This window comes from Heterodontus francisci, unplaced genomic scaffold (genome assembly GCF_036365525.1).
Source record: "Heterodontus francisci isolate sHetFra1 unplaced genomic scaffold, sHetFra1.hap1 HAP1_SCAFFOLD_515, whole genome shotgun sequence".
NCBI lineage: Eukaryota > Metazoa > Chordata > Chondrichthyes > Heterodontiformes > Heterodontidae > Heterodontus > Heterodontus francisci.
The window spans coordinates 255,691-275,286 of NW_027140266.1; the positions used below are offsets into that span (position 1 = coordinate 255,691).

Here is a 19,596-nt window from a genome sequence, read left to right on the forward strand (position 1 = left end):
ATTCACTGACTGAGGGGAGTGTGATGCCTTGACTGAGGGGAGTGTGATGCACTGACTGAGGGGAGTGTGATGCAGTGACTGAGGGGTGTGTGATGCACTGACTGAGGGGAGTGTGATGCACTGACTGAGGGGAGTGTGATGCAGTGACTGAGGGGAGTGTGATGCACTGACTGAGGGGAGTGTGATGCAGTGACTGAGGGGAGTGTGATGCACTGACTGAGGGGAGTGTGATGCACTGACTGAGGGGAGTGTGATGCCTTGACTGAGGGGAGTGTGATGCATTGACTGAGGGGAGTGTGATGCACTGACTGAGGGGAGTGTGATGCAGTGACTGAGGGGAGTGTGATGCACTGACTGAGGGGAGTGTGATGCACTGACTGAGGGGAGTGTGATACAGTGACTGAGGGCAGTGGGATACAGTGACAGAGGGCAGTGGGATATAGTGACTGAGGGCAGTGGGATATAGTGACTGAGGGCAGTGGGATATAGTGACTGAGGGCAGTGGGATATAGTGACTGAGGGCAGTGGGTTACAGTGACTGAGGGCAGTGGGATATAGTGACTGAGGGCAGTGGGATACAGTGACTGAGGGCAGTGGGATATAGTGACTGAGGGCAGTGGGATATAGTGACTGAGGGCAGTGGGTTACAGTGACTGAGGGCAGTGGGTTACAGTGACTGAGGGCAGTGGGAGACAGTGACAGAGGGCAGTGGGATATAGTGACAGAGGGCAGTGGGATATAGTGACAGAGGGCAGTGGGATAGAGTGACTGAGGGCAGTGGGATAGAGTGACTGAGGGCAGTGGGATAGAGCGACTGAGGGCAGTGGGATATGGCGACTGAGGGCAGTGGGATATGGCGACTGAGGGCAGTGGGATATGGCGACTGAGGGGAGTGGGGTAGAGCGACTGAGGGCAGTGGGATCTGGCGACTGAGGGGAGTGGGATCTGGCGACTGAGGGGAGTGGGGTAGAGCGACTGAGGGCAGTGGGATCTGGCGACTGAGGGGAGTGTGATACAGCGACTGAGGGGAGTCTGATGCAGAGACTGAGGGGAGTCTGATGCAGAGACTGAGGGGAGTCTGATGCAGAGACTGAGGGGAGTGGGACGCAGAGACTGAGGGGAGTGGGATGCAGAGACTGAGGGGAGTGGGACGCAGAGACTGAGGGGAGTGGGACGCAGAGACTGAGGGGAGTGGGACGCAGAGACTGAGGGGAGTGGGACGCAGCGGCTGAGGGGTGTGGGACGCAGGGGCTGAGGGATGCAGCGACTGAGGGGAGTGGCATGCAGGGACTGAGGGGAGTGTGGTGCAGGGACTGAGGGGAGTGTGATACAGTCATGTCGTGAACAGGATGGAAGATTATGGTTTTATAAAGACTGCTATCTAACATTCTCCTGACACTAGTACCATCCTATTGACCTGTTGTGTTTTTCTCCATGTCTCACTCTGCAATGTCTCACTCCCTTTATTCCAGAACCCGTGACTTCCCAAACTCAGGAATCCGAGGAACAATCGACTGGAGAATCCACTGAGGGTCCATCCTCTATCCCAGCGGGCTCTGGAAGCTCAGGTATCTGCCTTGTGGGGTTATCATTGCAGAATCATAGAATCAGAGACTGGTTACAGCACAGAAAGAGGCCATTGAACCCATCATCTGCATCCCAGCTCTCTGCAAAGGCAACTCACCTACTCCCACTCCTGCCATTTCCCCGTATCCTTGCAGATTATTTCTCCGATGATAATTATCCAATTCCCTTTTGAAAGCCTCAATTGAACCTGCCTCCAGCACACTCTCAGACAGTGCATTCCAGATCCTAACCACTCGCTGTGTGAAAAGGTTTTCCTGTCTCTGTTGCTAATTTTACCACTCACCTAAACCCGGTGTCCTCTGGTTCTGGATCCTCCCACCAATGGGAACAGTTTCTCCCTGTCTACTCTGTCCATATCCCTCGTGATTTTGAACACCTCGATCAAATCTCCTCTTAATATTTGTGCACATTTACCCCCAGGTCCCTCTGCCCCTGCACCTTCTCCAGAATTGCATCCTTTTTTTTTATATTGCCTCTCCTCGTTCGTCCGACCAAAATGAATCACTTCACAATTCCCTGCGTTAAATTTCATCTGCCACTTGTCTGCCCATCCCACCAGCCTGTCTATGACCTCCTGACATCTCTCACTATCCTCCTCACTGTTCACAACACTTCCAGGTTTTGTGTCATCTGCACATTTTGAAATTGTGCCCTGTCCGCCCAAGTCTCTGTCATTAATATACATCAGGAAAAATAGGGGACCGAGCAATATTACAGAGTAAAACACAGACGCACAGAGAATTAGGAGGGAGAGATAACACTGGAGTAGAAAAGAGTAACGTTCTAGAAAGGGACAGTGTAAGAGGGAAGGTGAGAAGCTGTAAATTCAGTTTAATGTGTGTATATGAATGTGCAGAGAGTGGTGAATGAGTTTGTTGAGCTGCAGGCGCAGATAGCCATGTGGAAATATGATGTTGTGGCAATAACAGAGTCCTGGCTCTAAGAGGGGCAGGACTGGGTAGTGAATGTTCCTGACTACAAGGTGTTCAGGAAAGAGAGGGAAGGAAGGAAAGGAGGAGGGGTATCAGTATTGATTAAGGGGAACATTACAGTGCTGTTTTCTTTTCTCTCTCTTGCTCTCACTCACTCCAGATCTCCCTCACTCATTTCCCTCTCACTCCTGTCGCCCTCCCTCCTTTTCTATCTCCCTCCTGCTGTCTCTTGTTCTCTCACTCCGCTTTCCCCCTCTCCTTTTGCCGATCACTTTGATAATCTGCCGAGTTTTCTCTGTTAGTTTTTATTTTTCCTTTCGGAGTAGTAACTGATTCTGCAGCCGATGATGTCTGGTGTCTCCCCTCGGTAAAGGCTGGTACACATTGATTCAGTGTGTAGAGGGAGTGAGATTACATACGAGAGGAGGTTCTGTGTGAAAACAGTTCCGTCCACTCATCCAGCATTCCGAATCCCAGTGAAATTCCTCTTGTCTTCATTTGATCCTCTCAGACTCGGGGTCTCCGTCTACTCCTGAGGAACATCCCGACTCCCAGCCTGTTTCTGATGACGGTGAGAACATTTCAGGAATATTAAATCCCTCCTCCTGTCTCAGTCTGGCACAAATATATCAGGACAGAGTGTCTCCAAACAGCTGTGTGATCGTTCTGTGTAGGAAAACCCATCGTTCTCACTCTCTCTCTCTCTCTCTCTGTGTCTTGTCTGTGCTGTCGGACAGGAGTTGCAGTCACTTGTGTTCAGTGTGAGTGGAATCATTGGGAAAACACAGGGATGTAAATCCTCCTCCGTCAGAAATATCTTTGAGCTTCTATCTCACATCCCTCTCTGTAACTCAGTTTTATCTCTGTCTCTCTCTGTTTCTCCTTTATCTGTCTTTCACCCTCATATATAAATATATTTCATTTCTGTAACTGCCTCTCTCCTTCTCTGTGGCTCTCCGTTTCTCCAGCTCCCTCTTTCATCTCACTCTCTCTGTGATGTTCTCTCTCTGTCTATCTCTCTATGTCTTTGTCTTTGACTCTCTCTGTCTCTCTATCTGTCTCTGTCTATCTGTCCATCGCTCTCTGTCTGTCTGTCTCTCTCTCAGACATTCCATGTCTTTCTGTCTGTCTCTCTGTCTTTGTCTTTGTCAGACAGACAGAGAGCATCAGAGAGAGAGAGAGAGATAGACAGAGACAGGGAAAAGGGGAGTGAGACCGGAGTAAACACTGAATGCAAATGATCTGGGGAGATGGAACAAGGGGGCAGCAGAGAAGAGAGTACAGGATAGAGGATGATAACACAGGGAGGGGAGATTAGAGACAAGACAGGTTGAGATAGAGAGAGAATAACAGAGACAGATGAACAAATGAGTGGATGATAAAGTGGAGGAAAGAGAGTTTGAATTAGAGAGGAGAGATAGTTTGAAACACGTACCGTGCCCTGTGCTGAACACTTGGTGTATTTAACCTGTTGATGTTGTGACTGTTGTGTTTAGAGACTCAATACAAGAGGATTAATGTGAAGATCACTTCAATGACTGATCTGGATGATGAAACTGCAAAGAGAATCGTTGTGGAGAGGGTGAGAAACTGTACTGTACTGAGGAGAAACACGGGAGACAACAGATCCTCCCTCTCACTGTCTGTATTCACTGAATGGGAGTTCCAACTCAGAGATTTAAACAGCTCTAATTCCCCCTCTGCTTAACTTCCTGTCACCCAGATCAACCCATTCATGGAGCAGAGAGATAGAACTGCTCGAGAGGGGCTGAATGGGCCTCCTCCTGTTCCTGTGTAACAGGGGTGAGAGGGGCTGAATGGGCCTCCTCCTGTTCCTGTGTAACAGGCTCGAGAGGGGCTGAATGGGCCTCCTCTTGTTCCTGTGTAACAGGCTCGAGAGAGGCTGAATGGGCCTCCTCCTGTTCCTGTGTAACAGGCTCGAGAGGGGCTAAATGGGGCTCCTCCTGTTCCTGTGTAACAGGCTCGAGAGGGGCTGGATGGGGCTCCTCCTGTTCCTGTGTAACAGGGGTGAGAGGGGCTGAATGGGCCTCCTCCTGTTCCTGTGTAACAGGCTCGAGAGGGGCTGAATGGGGCTCCTCCTGTTCCTGTGTAACAGGGGTGAGAGGGGCTGAATGGGCCTCCTCCTGTTACTGTGTAACAGGCTCCAGAGGGGCTGAATGGGCTCCTGATGGTACAGTTACCACTGTCTGATCTTTCTCACTCTCCCCATTCTCTATCTCTCTCAGTCCATCACTCTAACTCTATTTCCTTCTCTGCCTCTCTCACCCACTCTGTCTCTCTCTTTCTTTGTCTCTTTTTCTGTCTGCCTCTTTGTCTCTCCCTCACTCTGATGCCCTCTTGCTCTCTCTCCCACTGTCTCTCTCTTTCTCTGCCTCTGTGTCTCTCTCTCTCCACCACTCTCCCTCTGTCTCTCTCTGTCTCTGCCTCTCTCTCCCTTTCTCTCTCTCTGTCTTCCTCTTTCATTCTCTTTCTCTCTCTGTCTGCCTTTCTCACTCTATCTCTCTCTCTGTCTATCTCTCTCTGTTACTCACTGTCTGTCTCTCTCTCTCTCTGTTTCTCTCTCTGTCTCCCCTCTCTCTGTCTTTCTCACTGTCTGTCTCTCTCTGACCTTCTCACTCTCTGTCTCTCTCACTCTCTGTCCCTCTCTTTATCTCTCTGTCTGCCTCTCTGTCTCTCCTTCACTCTGATGCACTCTTGCTCTCTCTCCCACTCTCTCTCTCTCTCTCTCTGTTTCACTCTCTCTTTGTTTCACTCTCTGTCTCCCCCTCTCACTGTCTTTCTCACTGTCTCCCTCTCTCTCTGTTTCTGTCTCTCTCTGACTTTCTCACTTTGTCTCTCTCTCCCTCTCTCCTCTCTCGCTCTCTGTCCCTCTCTATGTCTCTCTGTCTGTCTCTATCTCGCCCTGTCTCTCTCTCTCTCTGTCTCCCTCCCTCTCTGTCTCTTTTTATCTCTCTGTCTCTCTCTCTCTCTCTGTCTCTTTCTGTCTCTCTCAGTCTCTCTCTCTGTCTGTCTCTCTCTGTCTCTCTCTCTCTGTCTCTCTGTGTATCTCTCTCTCTGTCCCTCTCTATCTGTCTCTGTCTCTCTCTTTCTCCCCCCACTCTCTCTCTGTCCTTCTCTCACTCTTTCTCTCACTATTTCTCTCTCTCTCTTTCTGTCTCTCTCTCTCTTTGTCTCTGTCTCTCTCTCTCTCTCTCTCTGTCTCTCTCTCTCTCTCTCTGTCTCTCTCTCTATTCACTCCTCCCTCTTGCAGTAACACTCTCCTTTCTCCTGTCTGTAATGTAGATGAACCAGATGTTCCGGGACCAGTGCCCAAACACAAAGATCGAATTGGATCCGGAAGATGTTGAGTGCTCGGCTAGTGAGCCTGTGGAAGTGTGAAGGAGATCGGTCGGTCAGCGAGTCCCCGACACGCGTGATTCAGTCTCTGTGTGTTTGACAGCCTCGCTCGACAATCGCACCATCTTCCCTTCACCTTGTTTAACCCACGCAAACTGTCAGCAAAGGGTTAATCTCCGACTAGAAGTCTGCTAATGTTATACTGCTATTGGTGTGTCTTTCCAGCGCTGGGGTGTGGGAGCTTTAAGCAATCGCTTTGTTAAATAGAGAAGTGAAATCCCATTCTTTATGTAGTGACCATTGGTCAGCTGAGCCCAGACTGACCCGACAGCTCTGGTCCCTTCCAGGATGAAGCGATCTCATGTTGAATGAGGGAGTTTCATTAAAGATCTACCATTGAGTACAGGTCCCTAAGCTTCAGGGAGCTGTCAGCACTGAGAACAGGGGCACTGACAACAGTTAGCCCTTGTCGAAGGAGAACCTCTGTCTCTGCTCTGTCACACTGTGTGTCCAACATCCAGTACTGGATCAGCAGATATTTCCTCCCACTAAATACTGGGAAGACTGAAGCCATCGTCTGTGGTCCCCGACACAAACACCATTCTCAGACCACCGACACCATCTCCGGTACCTGTTTACAACTGATCCAGACACTTTGCAGCCTTTGCTGTTGTGTTTGAGCCCCGAGATGAGTTTCCGACCACATATCCGCTCCATCGCCAAGACTGTCCCTTTCCACCTCCGTAACATCACTCGACTCCGCCCCTGCCTCAGCTCATCGGCTGCTGAAACCCTCATCCCTGCCTTTGTTACCTCCGGACTGGACGATTCCAATGCTCTCCTGGCCGACCTCACATCTTTCACACTTCCTGATGTCATACTCATGCAAACGTTTGCTGCTGGTATCTTAACTCACGCCCAGCCTTGTTTACCCATCACCCCTGGACGTGCTGCCATTCACAGACTCCCTGCTCCTCCAATTTCCCATTATTAACATCCTCAGACTTGTTCTCAAATCCCTCCGTGTCCTCGCCCCACCCTCCCTATCTCTGTTGCCTCCTCCAGCCCCTACAAGACTCTGCGATCTTCTGCATGCGTCCAATTCCGCCCTCTTGTGTATCCCCCACCCCCCCAATTTTAATCACTCCTCCATTGGTGGCCAGACTTCAAAGCTGCCTTGGTGTTGAGCTCGGCAATTTCCTCCCTCAATCTCTCCGCCTCTCCTTACACGGAATTGTACTCCTGAGGCAGGGAAGAGGGAATGTTTGCACCTTCGCTCAGGGTCAATCAGTTGAAGTGTCATGGAAAGTCCCATTGGTGACAGCTCTGGAGTGTAACAATGGAAAAACATCAGCAAGGAGTGAGCTTGGCTGTGCAGCTTCCATTGACAGACATTCAGACAAGGAGAGTCGCTGCTTGGAAAGGGATCGCCGAGGGGCTTTAACAGGTCCGACTCCCCGAAAATCCGGCGTGCTTGTAAATCCGATTGTAAAGTGCGCGTTTAACGTTTTATTGCGTGTTCTGTCTGCTCAATACATTGATGAATCCTGAGATTGACTGTCTCAAGAAGTTTATTGATTTTGCCGGAATTGTTTTCCTATCTGATCATGGAAATCCGGGGTTTTTATTCCTGGGAGGGAACTCTCTCACTGTGAACCGAATTGAACCCTCCTCCGAAGCTGAGATATCCTTCCTGAGGTTTGGTGCACAGAACTGAACACAGTTACTCCAGACGGGGTCCAATCAGGGCTTCATACAACAGTAACACAACATCCATCGCTTTCTATTCCAGCCCCCTTGAGGGATAACGGACAATATTCTTTTGCTGTGATAGTCACTTCTTTTTAATCATCTTATCTGGAAACAAAACTGCAGAAAGGTTATTTCAGTGAGCGGGAGGTCTCTCTATGTACACTCTCCACCAGGTTCCGGTCCGCAGATGTATATCAGAGATGAGAAATTTCCCACTGGCGGCTTCTCCTGGACCGACATTAAAAAAAAATCACGCTGTCAGTTTCACAGCTGACAGCTGCTGACATCGGGATTAGCGGCTTCCGAACTTCGTACAATTTCGGGGTTTTCCGGCGGATTCTTTGAAAAGCCCGCCGGAAAATGGCCTCCCCCTGCTGCTAATTCACACGTAACTGACCAAGCAGAAACCCCAACTATGGTTCCAGTTGTAATCTTAAGCTTCTGTGCTGAGCCCTCCCGCTCTCTGTAACTGTCAGAGAGAGAGCGGGCAGGGGGACAGACAGAGGGGGAGAGACAGAGGGGAGGAGGAGAGAGCTCGGGGAGTGGGTGAGAGAGTGGAGGGGAGAGTGTGGTGGGTAAGAGAGAGAGATAGGTTGAGAGAGAGGGAGATAGAGGGGCGGACAGAAGGAAGAAAGAGAGATAAGGGAGGGGGAGGGGAGGAGAGAGAGAGAGGGGGCAGAGAGAGAGAGAGCTGGGGGTGGTGGGGAGAGAGTGGGCAGGGGGGCAGACAGAGGGGAAGAGGACAGAGCACGGGGAGTGGGTGAGAGAGTGGAGGGGAGAGAGTGGGGGGAAGAAAGATGGGGTAAGAGAGAGAGATAGGTTGAGAGAGAGGGGCAAACAGAAGGAAGAAAGAGAGATAAGGGAGGGCAGGAGAGAGAGAGGGGGCAGAGAGAGAGAGATTGGGGGGGAGAGAAAGCAGGGGAAAGAGAGCGGGGGTGTTACAACCAGGTGAGAAATGTGTCTTGGGGTCTGTTACTATCTTTACCTGGTCTTACTGTAACAGGGTTTCATTTTAAACACACTGTGGTTTGAGCTCCCCCTTTGTGAATCCTTGTTCACAGCTTTCCAATTATAAGGCAAAGCAAAGCCTTTCTTTGCTTTAAAGAAGAAAGATGAAATTTGCTAAACCTTAAACATAAACTCTAATACGGTTAACGCCTACGGATATATGACGCGCCCAATGCTAGCATGCACATGCAATACACACATGCAAATAGGGACAGAAAAGAGAAGAAAAGATAAATAGAACAGTTTGAGGCAATATCTTGTTACTGTTTCTCGAGCTCTCTGTAGTCCTTGATTGAAGATATGGTCTTGCGTTTCATTGAGGCCCACTATTCTTCTTAAACCTTGTTCACGTAGGAGATTTTTTCTCTCTTTGAGTTTACGTGTTTTCAGTGGTTTCCGATGCAGGTGAGAGTGAGATGAGGACAGACAGGAGAGAGGTCTTATCAAACCAGGAGCTTTTGTTAGTTTGAATCCTTTGTTGGAAATTCAAATCTCCGCAGACAGCCAGTCATGTGACTGTGTTTACTATGGAGAAGGACGATGTCGGTGTAGAGTTCAAGGAGGGGGATTGTGATATCCTTGAACATATTAGCATTGAAAGGGAGGAGGTATTAGTGGTCTTAGCGGGCTTAAAAGTGGATAAATCCCCAGGCCCAGATGAGATGTATCCCAGGCTGTTATGTGAGGCAAGGGAGGAAATTGCAGGAGCTCTGACACAAATTTTCAAATCCTCTCTGGCCACAGGAGAGGTGCCAGAGGACTGGAGGACAGTGAATGTGGTACCATTATTCAAGAAGGGTAGCAGGGATAAACCAGGTAATTACAGGCCGGTGAGTCTAACATCAGTGGTAGGGAGATCATTGGAAAAATTCTGAGACAGGATTAATCTCCACTTGGAGAGGCAGGGATTAATCAGGGATAGTCAGCATGGCTTTGTCAGGGGGAGATCATGTCTAACTAACTTGATTGAATTTTTCGAGGAGGTGACTAGTTGTGTAGATGAGGGTAAAGCAGTTGATGTAGTCTACATGGACTTCAGTAAGGCTTTTGATAAGGTCCCATTTGGGAGATTGGTTAAGAAGGTAAGAGCCCATGGGATCCAGGGCAATTTGGCAAATTAGATCCAAAATTGGCTTCGTGGCAGGAGGCAGAGGGTGATGGTCGAGGGTTGTTTTTGCGAGTGGAAGCCTGTGACCAGTGGTGTACCACAGGGATCGGTGCTGGGACCCTTGCTGTTTGTAGTGTACATTAACGATTTAGACATGAACCTAGGAGGTATGATCAGTAAGTTTGCAGATGACACGAAAATTGGTGGTGTCGTAAATAGTGAGGAGGAAAGCCTGAGATTACAGGACGATATAGATGGGCTGGTAAGATGGGCAGAGCAGTGGCAAATGGAATTTAATCCTGAGAAGTGTGAGGTGATGTATTTTGGGAGGACTGACAAGGCAAGGGAATATACAATGGATGGTAGGACTGTAGGATGTACAGAGGGTCAGAGGGACCTTGGTGTACTTGTCCATTGATCACTGAAGGTAACAGCACAGGTAGATAAGGTGGTTAGGAAGGCATATGGGATACTTGCCTTTATTAGCCGAGGCATAGAATAGAAGAGCAGGGAGGTTATGATGGAGCTGTATAGGTTTAATGTTCATGTGGCCTCAGTCTTGGCAGGCGGGGGGTTTGCCTGACTGGTGGGCGGATGGGGAGAGAGAGAGAAAGGGGCAGAGAGAGAGAGAGAGGTGAGGGGGGAGAGAGAAAGAGGGTGGTACAGAATGAGAGAGGAGAGGGGAGAGAGAGAGTGGTAAATGGGGGAACGGAGAGAGAGAGAAGGGGGAGAAAAGTGCGAGAATAAAATGGGGAAGAGAGAGTGCACAGCAGAGAGGGGGGACTGAAAGAGAAAGGGGGTACACAGACAGTGAGGATGACACAGAGGGGAGCAGAACAACACAGAGAGGTGGGAACACAGAGAGAGGGATAGAGAGTGATCAACATCACTCCTGACAGATGGGCATCTATCTGGAATACTCTGCATCACTGCAAAAAGCGTGCACACAAACATTGACATCTTGTGCAAGCAACAAATTGCCAGGCATCTCACTAAATCAGTGTCCACATAGTGACGAGAAAGTACGTCAATAAATTAATCTTCTCATTTGGAGCTTCTTCCCAAAAATCCCCATTAGTTGTTGCTTTGATTAATAGCAAGATACAATGTTAATACCTTTATCTCTCTGAAATTGTCACACCTGTTCCCCACGTAAGACAAAAATTGTAATGAGGCTCGTCCCCCCACCACTCGAAAAGGTTGGACAACTCTGCTCTCGAGAGTGTACACAGGGAGTTCGAGATTAAGAGGGAAGGGGAGAGATAGACAATGGGAAAAAGGGATGGAGAGAGTAGAACAGAGGGGAAGAGATAGATAGATAGAGATGGAGAGAGATTACCAGGGAGAGATTGCTGGAGATTAGATTAGAGATACAGCACTGAAACAGGCCCTTCGGCCCACCGAGTCTGTGCCGACCATCAACCACCCATTTATACTAATCCTACACTAATCCCATATTCCTACCAAACATCCCCACCTGTCCCTATATTTCCCGACCACCTACCGATACTAGTGATAGGTAAATTGGCCATTATAAATTATCAACCTGCAAGTCTTTTGGCCTGCAAGTCTTTTGGCTTGTGGGAGGAAACCGGAGCACCCGGAGAAAACCCACGCAGACACAGGGAGAACTTGCAAATTCCACACAGGCAGTACCCAGAATCGAACCCGGGTCCCTGGAGCTGTGAGGCTGCAGTGCTAACCACTGCGCCACTGTGCCGCCCAAAGGTAGAGATGATCTCTCTACCCACGCCTATCACTCCCTTTCTCTCTGTCATGCTCTCTCCATCTATATTTCTCCCTCTGCCCTGATGTCTCACACTCCATGCCTCTCTCTCCTATGTCTATGTATACAGAAATGTCCAATGATTACATTTTTACATTTGCTCATTCAATGTAACCTAACAATCTCTCTCTCTCCAACATTATCTCTCGGTCCGTGAACAGAGTGACCTTGGAGTGAGAGTCCACGGATTCCTGAGGCTGGCAGGACAGATGGATATGGTGTGTGAGGCGGCTTGCAGGACACTTGCCTTTATTGTCCGATGTATAGAATAGAAGAGCAGGGAGGTTTTTCTCGAGCTGTTTGAAACACTAATGAGGCCACAGTTCGAGTAAATAACTGTGTACAGTTCTGGTCAGCACATTACAGGAATGGGGGAGGGGGAAATGGGGTAATGGGAGAGGGGTAACGAAGTCCTGTTAGTTGCAAAGAATAATAAATAGTTATTGGTACCGAGTCATCGTTTCCCTGCATCGAAAGACCACGAAAACAGCCAGGACCTCAACCCTCCCTATTTCTGTAACCTGTTCATTGATCCCGGTTCCCTCCCTCACCCAGGAGTCAGTCCCCCAACTCCACTGATTATTCCCACAGTGTTGGTGTTCCTGCCCCTCGCTTGAACTGCAGAGAATTTACAGTGCAGGAACAGGCCATTCGGCCCGATGCATTCATGCTGGTGTTTGTGCTCCAAACGAGCCTCCTCCCACCCCTCTCTTCATCTCACCCCATCCACATCTCCTCCTGTTCCTCTCTCCCTCATGTCTTTATCCAGCTTCCCTCCCCCTCCCCCATTAAATACATCTCCACGATTCGCCTCATCCCACTCCCCATGCTGGTGAGTTCCACATTCACCCCACTCTCCACGTAAAGATGTTTCTCCAGAATTCCCGATCGGATTTATCAGCGACTGTCTTATATTGACTAGTCCCCCTAGTTCTGGTCACACCCGCGAGTGGAAACATATCTACGTCTACCTGATCGAAACCCACTTTGGTAATCTCCAAGCCCTCTGTCAGGTCAACCCTCAGCTTCCTCTATTCTGGAGAAATGAGCCCCAGTCTGTTTAATTTTTCCCCATAGTTATAAACCCTCTCAGTTCTGGTCTGGTCCTTGTGAATCTGTTGCTGAAGTTGTTGAAATTGTTGGTGTTTTTCTCCTGTTGAAGTTGTTGTTGAATTTGTTGGAGCCATGCTCCTGCTAAAGTTGTTGTTGAATTTGTTGGTGGTTTTCTCCTGCTAAAGTTGTTGTTGAATTTGTTGGTGGTTTATCTCCTGAGGTTGTTGTTGAATATGTTGGTGGGTTTTCTCCTGCTGAGGTTGTTGTTGGATTTGTTGCTGCTTCTCTCCTGCTGAAGTTGTTGTTGAATTTGATGGTGTTTACCAAACAAATATAACAACAACCTCAGCAGGAGAAATAAACACCTGCAAATAAAGGCCAGTTACCCGACCCGAACCCGATGGGACCCGACGAATTGTGTTAGGTTTGGGTCGGGTCGGGTTGCAGTTCCGGGTCCGGCATTCGGGCTTGTGTTGGGCCGGGTCAGGCAGGCTCTATCACAGGTAAGTGGCTCCAATGTTCATTTAATTTTTGGACAAGAAAGGTGGTTTTGTTACAGTTATTATAAGCTAGTGCAGATCAGCAACAAAGTGAAAAACGGAAGCCAGGTTAACTGAATCTTCCAGTGGTTGGGTCGGGCGCGGGAAAAAATGGAAGGGATTGCAGACCCTAGCCGGCATTTACAACAAATTCAACAACAACTTCAGCAAGAGAAAAACACCAACAAATTTAACAACAACTTCAGCAGGAGACACACCAACAAATTCAACAACAACTTCAAGAGAAAAACACCGACAAATTCAACAACAACTTCAGCAAGAGAAAAACAGTGCCAAATTCAACAACTTCAGCAAGAAACACCGACAAATTCGACAACTATTTCAGCAAGAGAAAAACACTGCCGAATTCAACAACTTCAGCAAAAGAAAAACACCAACAAATTCAACAACAACTTCAGCAGGAGAAAAACACCAACAAATTCAACAACAACCTCTGCAGTCGAAAAAAACAACAAAAAATTCAACAACTTCAAGAGAAAAGCATCAACAAATTCAACAGCAACTTCAGCAACATAAAAACACTGACAAATTCAACAACAACCTCAGCAAGAAAAAACACCAACAAATTCAACGGGCGGCACAGTGGCGCAGTGGTTAGCACCGCAGCCTCACAGCTCCAGGGACCCGGGTTCGATTCCGGGTACTGTCTGTGTGGAGTTTGCAAGTTCTCCCTGTGTCTGCGTGGGTTTTCTCCGGGTGCTCCGGTTTCCTCCCACAAGCCAAAAGACTTGCAGGTTGATAGGTAAATTGGCCATTATAAATTGTCACCGGTATAGGTAGGTGGTAGGGCATTATAGGGACAGGTGGGGATGTTTGGTAGGAATATGGGATTAGTGTAGGATTAGTATAAATGGGTGGTTGATGTTCGGCACAGACTCGGTGGGCCGAAGGGCCTGTTTCAGTGCTGTATCTCTAAACTAAACTAACAACAACTTCAGCAAGAGAAAAACAGTGCCAAATTCAACAACATCAGCCAGAGAAAAAAACCAACAAATTCAACAACAACTTCAGCAAGAGACAAACACCAACAAATTCAACAACGACTTCAGCAAGAGAAAAACACCAACAAATTCAACAACAATCTCAGGAGCAAGAAACACCAAAAAATTCAACAACAACTTCAAGGAAAAAACACTGACAAATTCAACAACAACTTCAGCAAAACACCAACAAATTCAAGAACAACTTCAGCAAGAGGAACACCAACAAACTGAACAACTTCAGCGAGAAAAACACCAACAAATTCAACAACAACTTCAGCAAGAGAAAAAAACCAACAAGTTCAACAACAACTTCAGTAAGGGAAAAACACCAACAAATTCAACAACAACCTCTGCAGTAGAAAAATACACCAAAAAATTCAACAGCAACTTCAGCAAGAGTAAAAAACCAACAAGTTCAACAACAACTTCAGTATGGGAAAAACACCAACAAATTCAACAGCAACTTCTGCAGGAGAAACACCGACAAATACCACAACAACTTCAAGAGAAAAACAATGACAAATTCAACAACAACTTCAGCAAGAGAAAAAACTAACAAGTTCAACAACATCAGTAAGGGAAAAACACCAACGAATTTAGCAGCAACTTCTGCAGGAGAAACACCGACAATTACCACAACAACTTCAAGGGAAAAACACCAACAAATTCAACAACAATCTCAGGAGCAAGAAACACCAAAAAATTCAACAACAACTTCAAGGAAAAATCTCCGACAAATTCAACAACAACTTCAGCAAGAGGAACACCAACAAACTCAACAACTTCAGCGAGAAAAACACCAACAACTTCAACAACAACTTCAGCAAGAGAAAAAAACCAACAAGTTCAACAACAACTTCAGTAAGGGAAAAACACCAACAAATCCAACAGCAACTTCAGCAAGAGAAAAACACCAACAAATTCAACAACAACCTCTGCAGTAGAAAAAAACACCAAAAAATTCAACAGCAACTTCAGTAAGGGAAAAACACCAACAAATTCAACAACAACTTCAAGTGAGAAACACTGACAAATTCAACAACTTCAGCAAGAAACACCGACAAATTCAACAACAACTTCAGCAGGAGAAACACCAACAAATTCAACAAATTCAGCAAGAAACACTGACAAATTCAGCAACAACTTCAGCAAGAGACAAACACCAACAAATTCAACAACGACTTCAGCAAGAGAAAAACACCAACAAATTCAACAACAATCTCAGGAGCAAGAAACACCAAAAAATTCAACAACAACTTCAAGGAAAAAACACTGACAAATTCAACAACAACTTCAGCAAAACACCAACAAATTCAAGAACAACTTCAGCAAGAGGAACACCAACAAACTGAACAACTTCAGCGAGAAAAACACCAACAAATTCAACAACAACTTCAGCAAGAGAAAAAAACCAACAAGTTCAACAACAACTTCAGTAAGGGAAAAACACCAACAAATTCAACAACAACCTCTGCAGTAGAAAAATACACCAAAAAATTCAACAGCAACTTCAGCAAGAGTAAAAAACCAACAAGTTCAACAACAACTTCAGTATGGGAAAAACACCAACAAATTCAACAGCAACTTCTGCAGGAGAAACACCGACAAATACCACAACAACTTCAAGAGAAAAACAATGACAAATTCAACAACAACTTCAGCAAGAGAAAAAACTAACAAGTTCAACAACATCAGTAAGGGAAAAACACCAACGAATTTAGCAGCAACTTCTGCAGGAGAAACACCGACAATTACCACAACAACTTCAAGGGAAAAACACCAACAAATTCAACAACAATCTCAGGAGCAAGAAACACCAAAAAATTCAACAACAACTTCAAGGAAAAATCTCCGACAAATTCAACAACAACTTCAGCAAGAGGAACACCAACAAACTCAACAACTTCAGCGAGAAAAACACCAACAACTTCAACAACAACTTCAGCAAGAGAAAAAAACCAACAAGTTCAACAACAACTTCAGTAAGGGAAAAACACCAACAAATCCAACAGCAACTTCAGCAAGAGAAAAACACCAACAAATTCAACAACAACCTCTGCAGTAGAAAAAAACACCAAAAAATTCAACAGCAACTTCAGTAAGGGAAAAACACCAACAAATTCAACAACAACTTCAAGTGAGAAACACTGACAAATTCAACAACTTCAGCAAGAAACACCGACAAATTCAACAACAACTTCAGCAGGAGAAACACCAACAAATTCAACAAATTCAGCAAGAAACACTGACAAATTCAGCAACAACTTCAGCAAGAGACAAACACCAACAAATCCAACAACGACTTCAGCAAGAGAAAAACGCCAACAAATTCAACAACAATCTCAGGAGTAAGAAACACCAAAAAATTCAACAACAGCTTCAAGGGAAAAACACCGACAAATTCAACAACTTCAGCAAAACACCAACAAATTCAACAACAACTACAGCAAGAGAAAAACACCAAAAAATTCAACAACGACTTCAGCAAGAGACAAACACCAACAAATTCAACAACGACTTCAGCAAGAGAAAAACATCAACAAATTCAACACCAATCTCAGGAGTAAGAAACACCAAAAAATTCAACAACAACTTCAGCAAGAGGAACACCAACAAACTCAAGAACTTCAGCGAGAGAAACACCAAAAAATTCAACAACAACTTTAGCGACAAAAAAACCAACAAGTTCAACAACAACTTCAGTAAGGGAAAAACACCAACAATTTCAACAACAACTTCAGGAGAAAAACACTGACAAATTCAACAACAACTTCAGCAAGAGAAAAACACCAACAAATTCAACAACCTCTGCAGTAGAAAAAAACACCAAAAAATTCAACAGCAACTTCAGCAAGAGAAAAAAACCAACAAATTCAACAACAACTTCAAGAGAAAAACACCGACAAATTCAACAACAACTTCAGCAAGAGAAAAACACCAAAAAATTCAACAACGACTTCAGCAAGAGACAAACACCAACAAATTCAACAACGACTTCAGCAAGGGAAAAACACCAACAAATTCAACAACAATCTCAGGAGTAAGAAACACCAAAAAATTCAACAACAACTTCAGCAAGAGGAACACCAACAAACTCAACAACTTCAGCGAGAAAAACACCAACAAATTCAACAACAACTTCAGCAAGAGAAAACACCAACAAATTCAACAAAAATCTCAGCAAGAAAAAACACCAACATATTCAACAACAACTTCAGCAAGAGATAAACACCAACAAATTCAATAACTTCAGCAAGAAACACCGACAATTCAACAACTTCAGCCTGAGAAAAACACCAACAAATTCAACAAGAGACAAACACCAACAAATGCAACAACAACTTCAAGAAAAAAGCACTGACAAATTCAAGAACAACTTCAGCAAGAGGAACACTTACAAACTCAACAACTTCAGTGAGAAAAACACCAACAAATTCAACAACAACCTCTGCAGGAGAAAAATGCACCAACAAATTCAACAACAACTTCAGCAAGAGGAAAACACTGACAAATTCAATATCTTGTTACTGTTTCTCGAGCTCTCTGTAGTCCTTGCTTGAAGATATGGTCTTGTGTTTCATTGGGGCCCACTATTCTTCTTAAACCTTGTTCACGTAGGAGACTTTTTCTCTCTTTGAGTTTACGTGTTTTCAGTGGTTTCCGATGCAGGTGAGAGTGAGATGAGGACAGACAGGAGAGAGGTCTTATCAAACCAGGGGCTTTTGTTAGTTTGAATCCTTTGTTGGAAATTCAAATCTCCGTAGACAGCCAGTCATGTGACTGTGTTCACTATGGAGAAGGACGATGTCGGTGTAGGGTTCAAGGAGGGGGATTGTGATATACTTGAACATATTAGCATTGAAAGGGAGGAGGTATTAGTGGTCTTAACGGGCTTAAAAGTGGATAAATCCCCAGGCCCAGATGAGATGTATCCCAGGCTGTTATGTGAAGCAAGGGAGGAAATTGCAGGGGCTCTGACACAAATTTTCAAATCTTCTCTGGCCACAGGAGAGGTACCAGAGGACTGGAGGACAGTGAATGTGGTACCATTATTCAAGAAGGGTAGCAGGGATAAACCAGGTCATTACAGGCCGGTGAGTCTAACATCCGTGGTAGGGAGACCATTGGAAAAATTCTGAGACAGGATTAATCTCCACTTGGAGAGGCAGGGATTAATCAGGGATAGTCAACATGGCTTTGTCAGGGGGAGATCGTGTCTAACTAACTTGATTGAATTTTTCGAGGAGGTGACTAGTTGTGTAGATGAGGGGAAAGCAGTTGATGTAGTCTACATGGACTTCAGTAAGGCTTTTGATAAGGTCCCATATGGGAGATTGGTTAAGAAGGTAAGAGCCCATGGGATCCAGGGCAATTTGGCAAATTAGATCCAAAATTGGCTTAGTGGCAGGAGGCAGAGGGTGATGGTCGAGGGTTGTTTTTGCGAGTGGAAGCCTGTGACCAGTGGTGTACCGCAGGGATCGGTGCTGGGCCCCTTGCTGTTTGTAGTGTACATTAACGATTGCGACGTGAATATAGGAGGGATGATCAGAAAGTTCGCAGATGACACGAAAATTGGTGGTGTCGTAAATAGTGAGGAGGAAAGCCTGAGATTACAGGGCAATATAGATGGGCTGGTAAGATGGGCAGAGCAGTGGCAAATGGAATTTAATCCTGAGAAGTGTGAGGTGATGTATTTTGGGAGGACTGACAAGGCAAGGGAATATACAATGGATGGTAGGACTGTAGGATGTACAGAGGGTCAGAGGGACCTTGGTGTACTTGTCCATTGATCACTGAAGGCAACAGCACAGGTAGATAAGGTGGTTAGGAAGGCATATGGGATACTTGCCTTTATTAGCCGAGGCATAGAATAGAAGAGCAGGGAGGTTATGATGGAGCTGTATAGGTTTAATGTTCATGTGGCCTCAGTCTTGGCAGGCGGGGGGTTTGCCTGACTGGTGGGCGGATGGGGAGAGAGAGAGAAAGGGGCAGAGAGAGAGAGAGGTGAGGGGGGAGAGAGAAAGAGGGTGGTACAGAATGAGAGAGGGGAGGGGAGAGAGAGAGTGGTAAATGGGGGAACGGAGAGAGAGAGAAGGGGGAGAAAAGTGCGAGAATAAAATGGGGAAGAGAGAGTGCACAGCAGAGAGGGGGACTGAAAGAGAAAGGGGGTACACAGACAGTGAGGATGACACAGAGGGGAGCAGAACAACACAGAGAGGTGGGAACACAGAGAGAGGGATAGAGAGTGATCAACATCACTCCTGACAGATGGGCATCTATCTGGAATACTCTGCATCACTGCAAAAAGCGTGCACACAAACATTGACATCTTGTGCAAGCAACAAATTGCCAGGCATCTCACTAAATCAGTGTCCACATAGTGACGAGAAAGTACGTCAATAAATTAATCTTCTCATTTGGAGCTTCTTCCCAAAAATCCCCATTAGTTGTTGCTTTGATTAATAGCAAG

General features: G+C 46.2%; 1 protein-coding gene across 1 annotated transcript in view; it reads left to right on the top strand.

The window, feature by feature from the left end:
* The first annotated feature begins 6,564 nt into the window (after positions 1 to 6,564).
* Positions 6,565 to 19,596, top strand: part of LOC137359163 (myb-like protein D) — a 45,509-nt gene continuing 32,477 nt past the window's right edge. The window contains exons 1-2 of the mRNA XM_068025234.1: positions 6,565 to 6,778; positions 7,201 to 7,369. Of these exons, the coding sequence (XP_067881335.1) occupies positions 6,565 to 6,778; positions 7,201 to 7,369 (383 nt within the window). The remainder of the gene's footprint in view (positions 6,779 to 7,200; positions 7,370 to 19,596) is intronic.